General features: G+C 59.5%; 1 protein-coding gene across 13 annotated transcripts in view; it reads left to right on the forward strand.

Annotated features, from left to right (window-relative positions):
* Positions 1-15,555, forward strand: part of GRIN1 (glutamate ionotropic receptor NMDA type subunit 1) — a 27,651-nt gene continuing 12,096 nt past the window's right edge. For 5 of the 13 annotated variants that reach the window (XR_004250035.2, XM_032165757.2, XM_032165750.2 and 2 more), the window contains exons 1-5: positions 380-734; positions 3,131-3,265; positions 6,365-6,541; positions 8,651-8,713; positions 9,509-9,609. Coding sequence is in view for 12 of the 13 variants with exons in the window: in XM_032165757.2 (XP_032021648.1) it covers positions 477-734; positions 3,131-3,265; positions 6,365-6,541; positions 8,651-8,713; positions 9,509-9,609 (734 nt within the window). In the remaining variant the exon portion in view is untranslated. Of the gene's footprint in view, positions 735-3,130; positions 3,266-6,364; positions 6,542-8,650; positions 8,714-9,508; positions 9,610-15,555 lie in introns of all 13 variants that reach the window. The other 8 variants (XM_032165752.2, XM_032165756.2, XM_032165759.2 and 5 more) reach the window with 4 other exon arrangements.

Here is a 15,555-nt window from a genome sequence, read left to right on the forward strand (position 1 = left end):
GGCTCACGCGCGCTCCGACACACACGCTCACGCGAACGCAGGCGCACGCACTGGCGCGGGAGGCGCCCCCTTCGCCTCCGTGTTGGGAAGCGGGGGCGGCGGGAGGGGCAGGAGACGTTGGCCCCTCTCGCGTTTCTGCAGCTGCTGCAGTCGCTGCAGCGTCCGGACCGGAACCAGCGCCGTGCGCGGAGCCGCCGCCGCCGCCGGGCCCTTTCCAAGCCGGGCGCTCGGAGCTGTGCCCGGCCCCGCTTCAGCACCGCGGACAGCGCCGGCCGCGTGGGGCTGAGCCCGGAGCCCCTGCGCGCGCTCCCGCGCCCCTTCCCTCGGCCGACGTCCCGGGACCGCCGCTCCGGGGGAGACGTGGCATCCGCAGCCCGCGGGGCCGGGCGAGCGCAGGACGGCCCGGAAGCCCCGCGGGGGATGCGCCGAGGGCCCCGCGTTCGCGCCGCGCAGAGCCAGGCCCGCGGCCCGAGCCCATGAGCACCATGCGCCTGCTGACGCTCGCCCTGCTGTTCTCCTGCTCCGTTGCCCGTGCGGCGTGCGACCCCAAGATCGTCAACATTGGCGCGGTGCTGAGCACGCGGAAGCACGAGCAGATGTTCCGCGAGGCCGTGAACCAGGCCAACAAGCGGCACGGCTCCTGGAAGATTCAGCTCAATGCCACCTCCGTCACGCACAAGCCCAACGCCATCCAGATGGCTCTTTCGGTGTGCGAGGACCTCATCTCCAGCCAGGTGCCCTCCCCCACCTCTGCCACCCACCTCCTCCCTCCTCCATCCTGCAACCCCACACCCCCAGTTTCATTCCATCCTTTCCGTGCCCCCTTCCTCCCTGTAAGACACCACCCCGGAGTCAGCTGGCTGCTTCCGGGAGGCCTCGTCTCACTAGGAACCAAACACCAGGGTCTGCTGGCTCCCCTATCTTGGCCTGAGACCAGTCACCTGCCACCTTGGCTGATCCTCAGAGGGTCCCTGGGGCTCCAGGCCCTGACTGGTGTGTGTAGACGTGGGGCTGGAGCGTGTCAGTGTGGGGGTGGGCATTCCGGGTATGAGGGCAGAAGTGCCTGTCCAGCTACAAGCCCGCCCTGCAGAGCTTTAAACAGGACGGGGCCTGGGGCCATCTTTGTCTCTGCTTCCAGGTTCTCCTGCCCTTTTTTTCTTCCCTTCCCCCCACCCATGGGTCCGCCTGGGAAGGGAAATGGCTCAGGTGCTACAGCAGGGCGCTTTGTGGGGGTGGGAGTGGGGGTGCACACGCGAGAGGCGTCAGGGCATGGGAGCTGTCGGCAGCCAGCGCTGCGGGGGAGGACGTGGCTCCTGGGATTTTGCCCGTCGGAGCTGTCCGCCCCTGGGCCGAGCGCCTGCTGAATTCCAATGAGGCTGCAAGGATCTGCAATGCAGCCCTTTATGTAAGAGGCAGGACAGACATCCAGCCTAGCACCGCTCACACGTGCCTACCTGGTGGACACACCACATCTGTGGACACACCACATCTGTGGACACACATGCTCACACACACACCAAATGTTACATAAGCACACACTCACGCACCTCAGAATCGCACAATTTCGTATGCTCATTTGCACACATGCAGATCCATGGACACCTGCTCATGTGCCACACACAGCTTGGCATGCATTCCCAGAGGCATGTGCAAACATGCACATTTACACACACGGTTCTAGTCATTCACATGCATGCACACAAACAGACATGTCAGGACATGTGATGTGTATAACCATACCCTAGCACACGTGTGAACACCTGCATGGTCACACACGGACCTACGGGTCTCTGCCAGGCACCTGTGGGTGCAGGCTGGAGGCAAGAGCTGGGGGAGGAAGAATCACTTCAAACAGCTGCAGCTGCAGGGCCCACACCAGAGTTTTCTCAGAAATCCTCCCTCCCCACTTCACAAGCCACCCCCGTGCCCCAGCCCAGGACACCATCCCTGTGCCCCAGCCCAGGACACCATGGGATGGGACTGGGGGGATGCATCTGTAGCCAGTGGCTGCGGTCACATATTCCATTTGGGACGGGGGAGGGACACGGAAGGTGGACTCGCGAAATCCAAGAGGGGCCATTCCTGGGGAATTGCTTCAACTCACGCCCATGTTGCTGTCTGTCTGTGAGCATGGCCTCTGCAGCAAAGGCAGTGCAGCTACCACTCACGGAACACACCCCCCGGCCAGGTACTGTTCTGTCCTGCCACGTGGGGCCATGCAGTGCACCCTGCCCCCATTCGCCGAAGCTCTAAGAGGCACAGGCAGAGTTGGGGACAGACGCAGGTCCTTGTTGTGTGAAGGTGGTGTGGACCCCCAGCTGCCTGCCTCCCTGCCTTGGGAGGGGCTGGGGAGAGAGGGAAGGCGTCAGCTCAAGGGGGCTGAGCCGCTTGCTTTAGATCTGCCCCATGGGGCCTTGGTCATGGGCAGGAAGGCTGGGCTGCACCCCCAGTGCCTCCGTTCCCTTCCTTGAGGATGAGGCCAGCACTCAGAGTAAGGGCTGGGTGTGGTTCAGACAGAGCCCATCGCAGGCCCTGCCCCTGGAGACACCAGCAAAAGGGACCTCGGCCTCTTTGGCAGCTCCTAGCTGCTTCCCCCTGAAGTCCGGTACCAGCCTTCGGAGCTGTCCGCCCTGTCTCAGCATGTGGGCTGGCCCCATCCCTGGCCCATCAGGAAGGACGGGTGGGTTCTGAGCGTCAAGGCCATCATGATGCAAGACCAACCATCCTCCCCAGTCCACCCTGGGTGTGTCCCATGCTCAGGGCCCCCGGGACATCCCAAGGGCAGGCCTTCACCTGGCCCTTGAGGAGCGCAGGGCCTGCAGGGCCCTAGTCAGCAGCGTGAGAGGGGTGAGGGGGAGGTCCGGGTGGGGTCTGCCCTCCCCTGTGTCCCCTCAGCCCCTGCTCCGCCTCTGCCCCTCTGCGATTGGCTGATACAGGATGATAATGGGGTCTCCCCCCCGCCCTGTGGGCATGTGTGCATCTGGTCCTGGGCATGTAGCATGTACCCGAATAGTGCCCCCAGCCCCCCTTAGCCTGCTGGGTTCAGCCCCTGCTGCTTCCAGATCTCAGCCTCTAGCCCAGTGCCTGGCCCACCCCTGGCTCAAACTGACCGTGTCTCCTGTGTCCACAGGTCTACGCCATTCTAGTTAGCCATCCACCTACCCCCAACGACCACTTCACTCCCACCCCTGTCTCCTACACAGCCGGCTTCTACCGCATCCCCGTGCTGGGGCTGACCACCCGCATGTCCATCTACTCAGACAAGGTAAGCCTGACTGCCAGACCAGGCCTGCCGGCCCTCAGCCCCAGGGCACAGCCTGGCCACTCCAGGAGCAGCGGGCTGACCCGCTCACATGGAACTCACACGCCACAAACTCACAGCCACACAGTTCCCCCACATTCATGCACATCCACACGCTCTCACGTGTCCAACTCACACATCTGCAAACACGGTCACATGCACACTCACGTGCTCTTACACACGCAATACACGCTCTCTTGCACATGGAGGGCTCACATGGAGCCCAGCACCTGCCCCCAGCCCAGAGCAGGCCAAAGGGAGGGGGCACATCTCACACACTCACACATTCATACAGCACCCACACGCTACACTGCTATGCTCACCCTCCCCACACATGCACACTGACACACCCACGGATTCACACAAAGTCACACACACTCACTGGCACAGGCACCAGTGACATCCCCTCAGGACGGGAGGGCCCGTGGGCTAGGAGAAGGGATGGCTGGGAGGCTTTCTAGACAGGTGGACTTTGAAGGGGAGTTTGGAGAGCTGGGGGTTGCTCCAGGAGGAAAGGGGAGTGCGTGCAGCCAGGGTGGTGGGGCCAGCCTTTCCCACTGCAGGCATGGGTGGAGAGCAATGTCTGTGGTTACAGCTCAGGGTGGGGGGCGCTGGCCTGGGGGCTTCCAGCCTCTAGGGCTGCGGGCACCTTGGCTTAGCCTCCTGGCCCACAGGCTATGAGGAGGGCCTCTGTCCAATCCTGGAACAGCAGCTGGAAGAGGGGAGAGGTCATCCAGTCAGTTTTGCAGGAATCTCCAAGCCAGAGAGCCATGGGGGCTTGCTCCAGGTCACACAGCCCTCCGTCTACCCAGGATGCAACCTGGGCACTGAGAGGCTGACCAACCTGGGGCCACTGGCAGACAGACCTGCAGGGCCACTTGGCAGGGGACATCCAGTTTAGCGCCAGCGCTGAGGAGCCAGAGGGCTGGGCTGTGCAGCCAGGCTTCCGGGTCCCCCATCTTCTCCAAATTCCTCCTGCCCAGAGTCCACAGTCCTCGGTAACACTGCCTTAAAGCACAGGGGTCGCCCCAGCCAGGCCCAGGCTCCTCTGGGAAGATGGAAGGCCCCAGAGGCAGGAGCTGAGACTGAGGCTCTGAAAGCCCTGGCCTGCCCCTCAGCACTCAAACTGCTCCTCCCAGGTGACTTCACCCCTGGCCGTGGGAAGGTGGGGGTCTCATTCCTATGCCCTCAGGCACAACCTCCTTCGCCTCTCTGGGCACCAGTTTCCTCACATGCGAAGGAGAGAAGATGGCCTTACCCAGGACAGCAGCCAGTGGCTCAAATGAAAGGTCGGGGAAAGGGATGCTCCAGGGCAGGGGCAGCCCAGCATGTGCCCCCGGCCCAGAGCAGGCCAAAGGAGGGGGGCACACTTCATAGCTGCACCCTGGCCTTACCACAGTCTATACACTACAGCCAACCTGTGCCCAAAGCATGAACCAGCAAGGCCAGGTCACAGCTAGTCCAAGACCTCAAGCACAACCTGCCTTGCAGCCACGTCGCCAGGTGGATAGACAGAGGCGGGGGACATTTTTGCACCCCAAGGCACTGCCCCAGGCCACAAAGAGGGAGCAGGTGAAAAATAACCTGGAGGCCTCAGAGGACACAGGGACACTGAAGGAACCGGGGCTCACCTGGACGGACACAGAGAACTGAGGCTGAGGGGGGGCAGAGCCTGCTCCACTCCCTGCTGTGCCACGGCACTCCCTGGCAGCTTGTGGCCAGGGCAAGCAAGCATCACACTCTCGCCTGGGGAGGTGAGGCCTTTAGCCCCAAGAGTGAATTCTTCTTCATACATAGAGTTGTTTAAATTTGGGAGGTGGGGAGATGAAGCCTTTAGCCCCAAGAGTGAATTCTTCTTCATACATAGAGTTGTTTAAATTTGGGAGGTGGGGAGATGAAGCCTTTAGCCCCAAGAGTGAATTCTTCTTCATAGATAGAGTTGTTTAAATTTGGGAGGTGGGGAGATGAAGCCTTTAGCCCCAAGAGTGAATTCTTCTTCATACATAGAGTTGTTTAAATTTGGGAGGACTCTGTGGGCAGCCCCAGGGGGATCTTCGAGGCGCTATGTGTCATCAAGAACTTCCTGAGCTCAGCTTGTCCAAAGGTGGTGGGCTGCAGGGTCGGGGGTGAGCTCACCCCAGGAACAATTCCACAGAAACCCACGTCCCTTAGGGTGCTATGGGGCCAACACCAAACCTCCTCCATTTCCAAGATTATATGTGGGAGGAGAGGCCGGGGTGGGAGAAAGAAAGGTTCCCAGGGTCTAAAAAGTGTCCCCAGGGTGGTGGGGACACTTGTGGGAAAAAGGAGGGGTCCCAGGGTCTGGAAAGTGTCCCCAGGTTGGCTGGGCGCGGTGGCTCACGCGTGTAATCCCAGCACTTTGGGAGGCCGAGGTGGGCGGATCATGAGGTCAGGAGATCGAGACCATCCTGGCTAATATGGTGAAACCCAGTCTCTACTAAAAATACAAAAAAATTAGCCGGGCATGGTGGTGGGCGCCTGTAGTCCCAACTACTTGGGAGGCTGATGCAGGAAAATGGTGTGAACCCGGGAGGCAGAGGTTGCAGTGAGCCGAGATCGCACCACTGCACTCCAGCCTGGGCGACAGTGCGAGACTCTGTTTAAAAAAAAAAAAAAAGTGTCCCCAGAGTGGTAGGGACGGGGTGGGAGACAGGATGGGGTCCCAGGGTCTAGAAAGTGTCCCCAGGGGAGTGGGGACAGGGGTAGGAGAAATGGGGTCCCAGGGTCCGGAAAGTGTCCCCAGCAGGGTGGGGACAGGGGTGAGAGGAAGGGGGTCCCAGGGTCTAGAAAGTGTCCCCAGCGGGGTGGGGACAGGGGTGAGAGGAAGGGGGTCCCAGGGTCCAGAAAGTGTCCCCAGCGGGGTGGGGACAGGGGTGAGAGGAAGGGGGTCCCAGGGTCCAGAAAGTGTCCCCAGCGGGGTGGGGACAGGGGTGAGAGGAAGGGGGTTCCCAGCCTCTGGCGGGTGTTCCAGCAGTGGGAGGCGGGTGGGAGGGCGGGTCCCCGCGGGTCCACCTCAGCCCGCCGTGCCCCTGCCTCCCACAGAGCATCCACCTGAGCTTCCTGCGCACCGTGCCGCCCTACTCCCACCAGTCGAGCGTGTGGTTTGAGATGATGCGTGTCTACAGCTGGAACCACATCATCCTGCTGGTCAGCGACGACCACGAGGGCCGGGCGGCTCAGAAGCGCCTGGAGACGCTGCTGGAGGAGCGTGAGTCCAAGGTGAGGGTCGGCGCCGCGGGCAGGCGCCTGGCGGAGCCGAGGTGCAGGACGGGCCGCCTTGTGTCTGTGGCTCCGTGTGTGACACCCTCTTCTTTCCATCGTGCATGGTCAGCACCACCACGTCTGGCGAGCGCCCGCCCCAGCCTGTCCTCGGCTCATTTCACTCGCTTTTGCCATTAGTCGAAATCTCCTTCGTGTCAGTCCCTGCGGGGCGAGGGCCAGACCACCTGGAGCTCCGCAAACACCCCTGCCCCGCGCTGCCTAGCGCCCTCGTACCCTCCTCCTGCCCACGCCCCTCGCTCCCTGGAGGCCCCAGCCGGGCTTGGGACTCGTCACCCTTCCCGCCCACCCTGTCCTGAGTCCCCACAGCCTCTCTCTGGGCAAGGTCTCCCCTGTACACGGCCCCCACATACCGCCCCCGCAGGCCTGTCCCCTCCTGGCTGGGCCCATTCCCTGTCCTCCCCCGCGTGGCCTCCCTGAAGCTCTGCACCTCATGGTTCAGCAAAGCCCCATCCACAGACACCTGCCCCCCGGCCTGGACCGCCCCTGTGGGCTCCACTCCCCTCCTTGTCCCCACCACAGGGCTCCCTCCGCACTCCTCACCAAGACCAATTAGCCACCTGGTTCTAGGACACACTGACCCCCAACACAGCCAGGCGTCCACTCTGTGGGGCTGCAGAGAGATCAGAGCTGGGATTTGGGGGGGGTCCAAGCGACCCCTGCCCCCTTCCTTACCATTCCCATTTGCAGTCTGGGGCAGAGCTGGTTCTCGGCTGCAGACTCCCGGAGCCCTGGGTGCTCAGCACCTGGGCTGGCTCCTGGTCAAGCAGAGGGAGGAGGCCCAGGCTGAGGAGGGCCAGACCTATGGGTGGCTGGGAGCATGTTTCGTGTCAGAGCTGGCTTCATCGAACTTAGGGCCAACCTGGCACCCCCAAGGCACCCCAGGCCCCGGGAGGGACCAGAGGGCATGGGTCGGGGGTAAAGCCAGGGGCAGACCAGAGGGTCCTGGGAGTACTGTCGTGGGGGGTCTGCTGAGTCTGAGGCGGGGGAGGGGCATGAGCACCGAGGGCCCCACCCAAGACAGGGCCCCTCACCCCAGTGCCCGACAGGCCCCTCACCTTCTGGCGTGCCCACCCACGGCCACAGACTCCCATCACACACTCACCCCTGCACACCCAACCACCTGCTTTCACTCACAGGTGCACGCACGTTCCCATCACACTCCACACCTCTGGCCACAGGCTCAGGCTTGCCTCCATGCAGCTCCAGTGCCACACACACACCTGGACACGCACACAGGTGCACTCCTCACACACACACCTGGACACATGCTCAGGTGCACTCCTCACACACACACCTGGACACGCGCTCAGGTGCGCTCCTCACGTGCATGCTCACCCTCACTTGCGCCGGCCAGCACACACACACATGCACACACGCATACACACACACACACATGCACACGTGCACACACACAAGCGTGCTCAGACCATCTGGCCCTTCCCCAACCTTCACAGGCCTTTGTGGACTAGCCCTCCCACGCAGACACCCACAGGCGCATGCCACCCCTGCAGGCGCACATATGCACACACACCCTCTTGGGCACATATGCGAGCCGATGGGCGTGGGCACCCCAGTTAGTGAGGACACCTTGGTCTCTTGAGAGGCAGAGGGAGACCAAGGAGAGGGAGGGGGAGGGACATGGGGACAGGCCCCGAGGGGCTGCTCACCTCCCACTCAGGACTGACACGGGTTGGAGTGGGCACTGCTGGGGCCACACAGCAGGTGCACGGCAGGGTGGGGGTGGCAGGTGGGGCTCCCTCCGAACGGTGGACGCGGACAGGGCCTCCTTTTCTCCTGAGAGCGACCGTTTCCAAGAGCACAGCTTCGTGGCAGGGAGCCTCCATGGCCCCGCCTCCACGACCCTCACTCCCCAGCTCCACCCCGGCCCCCAGCCCCGCCCCGGGCCTCGGTGTTTGCGAGCTCCAGGTAGGAGCCCGTCTGCAGATGTGCCGAGGAGGTGGTGTGATTGCTTTAGCGCCGTCATTTTCAACCGTTTATAATCTTCTTCTGTGTCTGCATATTTTCTCTGTGCACATTATTCATCAGAGTAAAAAAAGGAACTATGAAAACCTCGACCAACTGTCCTATGACAACAAGCGCGGACCCAAGGTATATATGCATGGACGTGCACGCCACCCACGGCTAGGGAGCCCTGGCCTCGGCGCCTCGGCCACTAGGGCCACTGTCTGGCCCAGCCGCCGAGCCGCAGGCCCAAGCAATGAGGAGAGGCAGCCGGCAGCAGGCAGGAGAGGGCAGGCAGGAGAGGGCAGGCGTGGCGGCGTGGGTGCCTGAGGCCCACCCGCCGTGACCCTAGCCTGCACCCTCGAGGCAGGCGCGGCTGCAGGAGGAGCTGCTCTCCGGGAAGTGCATGCGAATCTCCGAGACCCCAAGGGTTTCCTCGTGGAACCCGGGAGGGAGCCCGCCCGCCTGGCCACCCAGTCGCCGGGGCCGGGCTGCTCCTGCAGGGGCCTGCGGAATCAGACCTCAGAGGACCTCCCAAGGTTTTGGAAAAGTCAGCCCCATCTCTTTTCCTGGTTGCATTCCAAAACTCTTTTCTGTTTCCCGTCCGCTGCACGCCTCCTGAGTCTGGGTCCACTACAGCTTGCATGCTCAGTGCAAAGATGAGGACAGGAGTGAGGTGGAGAGAGAGATCCAGAGAGAGCAGAGAGAGCACAGAACGAGCACAGGTGAGCGCGCAGGCTGAAGACAGGACAGGACCGGAGAGGCGAGGCCAGGCCAGGCGAGGACTGAGGAAGGCAGGCAGAGGCGCAGGTGGCAGGCGCAGACCATGGCAGCACTAGCTAAGCTGCCTCGGGGTTCCCAGTGGCTCCGGCCCGACTCTCACCCCTGAGGCGCTATGTCCCCTGCCCCAGCCGCCTGCTAACACTCTTGCTCACACCGCAGGCAGAGAAGGTGCTGCAGTTTGACCCAGGGACCAAGAACGTGACGGCCCTGCTGATGGAAGCGAAAGAGCTGGAAGCCCGGGTCATCATCCTTTCTGCCAGGTGAGGCTGGGCAGGGCCCTACACACTCCACACAGGATGGCACCTGGGCCAAGCACCCGCCATCTGAGCCAGAGCTGGGACATTGTTGGGCACAGTGACCTTCAGCTTCCAAAGCACCTTCACCAAGGACAGCCACCCCCACCCCCACCCGCACCCACACTCCTATCGGCATGGCTGATGTGACACCCTCCATCTGTCCCTCCCTCCCTGGGCCCTTCCCCATTCCACAGGCACATGCTGCTGCTGCCCTGAGCTGGGCTGTGGGAGAGGGAGATGGAGGAGACCCTGCCCTTGGGAAGCCCCGCAACTCCAGGGGGCAAACCTGTGCAAACAAGGCCCAGGCCTGGGGCCAGGGACTAGACCCAGGGAAGTGATGTGCAGGTGTGCCAGGCGAAAAGGCCCACAGCAGGGAGAGGGCCAGACTTCCCAACTGAAGGATTGCAACAGCTGGAGCAGCAGCTTAAGGGGAAATCAGTTAGGTACCCGGGAAATCAGGCTACTCTGGACGGCGTTGGGTGCCACAGAGCAACCTCACGGAGGAGCCCACTGTAAAAAGCTCCCTATTTGCAAATGGCTAGGTTCTCCTGGGAAGGGAAAGCCTGGGTGACTGGGAATAGGAAAAGCAAGAGTGGGGAAGGGCAGGGTGAGGAGCCTTGCCCCATGGGACAGCCAAAACCCCACTGTCCCTGACCTAAAAGCTCTGCTAGGCTCCAACAGAGCGGAGCAAAACAGCAGTGAAACACCCAGAGGAACACAGCCCAGCCCTCCAGCCCTGCATATGGGAAAGAGTCGGCGACACTCTCAGTCCCAGGGCAGACCACCATTTCCACTGTCCATCAAATGACCCTCTGGCACGGAGACAGGTGCAGCCCCCTCACCAGGGCAGAGCGCAGGGTGGGGCCAGCCAGGGCTCCTCGGGCTAGAAGGCAGGAATCTCCCCAGCTCAAGGCAGGGTTGTTGCTTGGAGCTGCCCACCGGGCCTTGCCTGCTCCTCCTGCAGCTGCTATAAAAAGGCACTAATCGTCCCCCATTAACGCCCCCTGCACTCGGCTTTAGGTTCATAGGTCACTTGTCCACTCCACTCATCCAACTGTAGGCCCCAAGGCGGGTTGGCCTGGGCTCCAGGAAAAAAGATTTTTAAAGATGTGACCAGGCAAGGTCGGGGTATGCACAGGTCCCAAGGAAGGAATGCCCCGCCCAGGGAAAGCCCCGCCCAGAAAAAAAGACCCGCCACGGGAAAGCTCCGCCCAGATAAAAGCCCCACCCAGAAAAAGACCCGCCCAGGGAAAGCCCAGCCCGGAAAAAGTCCCGCCCAGGGAAAGCCCCGCCCAGAAAAAAAAGACCCTCCCAGGGAAAGCCCCACCCAGGGAAAGCTCTGCCCAGATAAAAGCCCGCCCAGGGAAAGCCCCGCCCAGAAAAAAAAGACCAGCCCAGGGAACGTCCCGCCCAGAAAAAAGTCGCACCCAGGGAAAGCCCTGCCCAGAAAAAAAGACCAGCCCAGGGAAAACTCCGCCCAGAAAAAAGACCAGCCCAGGGAAAGCCCCGCCCGGAAAAAAAGACCCGCCCAGGAAAAGCTCTGGCCAGATAAAAGCTCTACCCAGGGAAAGCCCCGCCCAGAAAAAAGCCCCACCCAGAAAAAGCCCCGCCCAGAAAAAAGCCCCGCCCAGGGAAAGCCCAGCCCAGAAAAAAGACCCGTCCAGGGAAAACTCCGCCCAGAAAAAAGCCCCGCCGAGGGAAAACCCAGCCCAGAAGAAAGCCCCGCCCAGGGAAAGCCCCGCCCAGGGAAAGCTTCACCTAGGGAAAGCCCCGCCCAGAAAAAGCCCCACTCAGAGAAAGCCCCTCTTAGAGAAAGCCCCGCCCAGGGAAAGCCCCGCCAGACTGTCAGAAGTTGATTTTCTTTTTCGTTGTTTTGAGAGGGAGTCTTGCTCTGTCTCCCAGGCTGGAGTGCAGTAGTACAATGTCAGCTCACTGCAACCTCTGCCTCTTGGGTTCAAGCGATTCTCCTGCCGCAGCCTCCCGAGTAGCTGGGACTACAGGCACAAGCCACCACACCTGGCTAATTTTTGTATTTTTGGTAGAGACAGGGTTTCACCATGTTGGCCAGACTGGTCTCGAACTTGCGGCCTCTTCTTTTTTTTTTTTTTTCTTTGAGACGGAGTCTCACTCTGTCACTCAGGCTGGAGTGCAGTGGCTCGATCTCGGCTCACTGCAAGCTCCACCTCCTGGGTTCACGCCATTCTCCTGCCTCAGCCTCCCAAGTAGCTGGGACTACAGGCCCCTGCCACCACCCCCGGCTACTTTTTTGTATTTTTAGTAGAGACGGGGTTTCACCGTGTCAGCCAGGATGATCTCAATCTCCTGACCTCGTGATCTGCCCTCTTCGGCCTCCCAAAGTGCTGGGATTACAGGAGTGAGCCACCGTGCCCGGCCACTTATGGCCTCTTCTGTTATTTTCTGAATTGTTTACACTTCCCTCACTCATCACAGAGCTTGAGAGATTCTGTGGCTGTGATGGGATAAAAGGATGAATGGGCAGGTGAACAAATGGACAGACAGCTGGCTGGGAAGTGGAAGATTTCTTCATCCAAGATGGGTCAAATCAAGGAATCGATTGCCCTAAAACACACCTGTTCCACTGTTGGGCACTTTTGCAATAGACAAATTGACATCAAGCTAGACCTGCCTGATCCCTACATTCTAACCGGAGTGGCCAACAGGACACGGGAGAGAAAACCACATACAAAACCAATCCACAGAACCCCGCCATGCCCAGGTTCCCACAGAGAGGGGAGGGAGCGTTTTCTCCACTGTTTTTTCTCGGCCAACGGGCCCCTGAGCCATGCACTGTGGTCCCACAGGTTGACCCTGTGTTGCCAGCCTCAGGATCAAGGTCACGTTTCCAGACATGGCCCTAAGAAAAAGGCCAGCCCAGGGAAAAGGACATGGTCAGGGTAGACGGGTGCATGCACACAGGAACCATGTGCGTACCACACATCCATGCACATGAGCACACACCACACACCACATGGGTTTGCACATACCATACACACGTGCACAAATGCAGGTACACACACTATAGTTGCACCATGCATACATCTCTACCCACACATGCAGCATCATGTACAGGCCATACACAACACATACGTGTGTATGCACATGCCATATACACACCACATGTACCATGCATACACCGTACACACACGTGTGCAGATGCATGTACACACACCATCACACCACTCATACATCTCTACCCACACTTGCAGAATCATGTACAGGTAACACACAAGACATACACACTGCACACATGCCATATACACACCACATGTACCATGCATACACCATACACACACGTGCACAAATGTATGTACACACACCATAGTCACACCACTCATAGATCTCTACCCACACATGCACCATCATGTACATGTCATACACACATACACATGTGCACACATGCCATATATACACCACTTATGTACACACATGCACCAAGCATACACCATACACATGTGCACAAATGTATGTACACACACCATAGTCACACCATGCATACATCTCTATCCACACATGCACCATCATGTACAGGTCATACACAACACATACACATGTGCACACATGCCACATACACACCACATGTGTACACACATGCACCATGCATACACCATACACACGTGCATATACGCATACAGATACAGGCACACACACCACCATATACACCACATACAAAGACACCCACCGATATATGCACACCTACATACATGTACACAAAACACGCATGCACATACATCACAACACACATGTGCACCACACACCATGTGCACACCCATACACCCATGCTACATGCACACCATACCCCACACATATGCATACACTGACCACAGCACACATCAACCACACACCCACCAACATACCTCTTTCTCTTTTTTGGGGGGATAGAGTCTTGCTCCGTTGCCCAGGCTGGAGTGCAGTGGCATGATCTCAGCTCACTGCAACCTCTGTCCCCTAGGGTTCAAGCGATTCTCCTGCCTCAGCCTCCCAAGTAGCTGGAATTACAGGTGCGGGCCACCATGCCCAGCTAAGTTTTACATTTTTAGTAGAGACTGGGTTTCGCCATGTTGGCCAGGCTGGTTTCGAACTCCTGGCCTCAAGTTATCCACCCACCTCAGCCTCCCAAAGGGCTGGGATGACAGGCGTGAGCCACTGCGCCCAGCTCCAACATACTTTTTTTTTTTTTTAAGACAAAGTCTCAGTCTCTCACCCAGGCTGGAGTGCAGTGGCGCGATCTTGGCTCACTGCAACCTCTGCCTCCCAGGTTCAACCGATGCTCCTGCCAAGCCTCCCGAGTAGCTGGGATTACAGGCATGCACCACCACCCCGGCTAATTTTTTTGTTTCTGTGGAGACCGGGTTTCTCCATGTTGGTCAGGCTGGTCTCGAATTCCTGACCTCAGGTGATCCGCTCGCCTCGGCCTCCCGAAGTGCTGGGATTACAGGCGTGAGTTACTGCACCCAGCCTCGAAATACTTCAGAGCAATGGACGGCTCTGGACTGTCGGGCTGGGAAAGACCGTTCTCTTAACATGCTGAGCTCCTTGGAGTGGAGGCCAGAGTCCCACAGCGGAGGCCAACTGGCCCACCCAGCATGCCCATCTCCCAGGAGTGCAGGGAGGCAAGCCCTGGGCAGCGGCAGGCACAGGCCTTCTTGACCCGAGACCTTCAACCTGTCATATTTTGGCTCCTCCTTAGTGAAGGATGTTGAGGGTGTTTTGCAGAGAGACATGACGCCAATCTTAATTTTTGACCAATTTCCCATAGCGTGCAGACAATTTGTTTCCAAAACTTTTCATTTTCCTGAAGTTGCCTTGATTAGTATCAGCTATTTCCATAAAATGATCGGACGAGTTTTGATGGACAGATCAGGCTTTCGTTTACAACTGTTTTGCTCCTAATCATTCCACCACATCACATGTCATGGACCTGAATTGCGTCAAGAAGACAGGCTTGTCCGTCAGGCCCTGGTGGGTACTGTGATAGCGGGCACGCTGCGCCATGACACGTGTGGTGTTGGGTCTTGCTGGACAAGCTGTGTTGTGTTCAGTGTGCGGAGCCTCTGCTAGATGTTCTCATCGGGGGGCACTGGGCCAGTGCTACTGGGAGCACCTCTGTTTTGTGTCGCTGACATCCAACAGCATCATCATGTAGAGCAAACAGGGAAGGGCTGCATTTCTTTGTGGGCTTATTCTCGAGAAAATTGGGGGCAGATCCCTCCTCAAGGAGGGGAGGGCCACCTTGGTTTCCACAGTCAAGCATTGTGAAAATTACCCAACACTCAGACGATCCACCCAACCCTGCTGCCCATGCCTGGAGAAGCAAAGTGTCAGGGGTTGTCCAAGCCCACCTGGAGACAGGTCAGGCCCTGCAGAGAAAGGTCTGACAGATGGGGGTGAGGGAAGACACCCCAAAGGCCTCCAGGTCCTTGTCATAACCAGAGAGGCCCCAGCCCCAGAGGACCAGGTCCCCTGCTCCACTGTCCTCAAGGGCCCACCTGCAAGCACACTGGCAGAGCTCAAGACCACAGATGCCTGCAAGGTGAGGCCTGCCTGGGCTCTGTCCTCCTGCAGGCCCCAGGCCTGGGTGGCTGGGCGAAGGCAGCTGCTTGTGCAGACCCCAGGGGGAAAGCCACCTCTCATTTCTGGCCGTCCCCCAGGACGCTGGATCCACCAGTATCTCGCCAACCTGGAGAGCCCCCCAACCCCTCATTTCACATGTTTGAACATAGAGGACCAGAGGGGTGTGGCCTGTCTAGGAGGTCTTAGGAGCTTGGGTCCTGACTCTGCCACTTACCAACGCTTGTGTGTCCCGTGTGCCTCTGCTTCCCATCGGGACACAGAGATATTGTGAAAGTTAAATAAGATAATCCCCGTAAAACACTTCGAGCAGTGCCTGGT

The sequence above is a fragment of the Hylobates moloch genome, unplaced genomic scaffold (genome assembly GCF_009828535.3).
Source record: "Hylobates moloch isolate HMO894 unplaced genomic scaffold, HMol_V3 SCAFFOLD_10, whole genome shotgun sequence".
Classification (NCBI taxonomy): Eukaryota; Metazoa; Chordata; class Mammalia; order Primates; family Hylobatidae; genus Hylobates; species Hylobates moloch.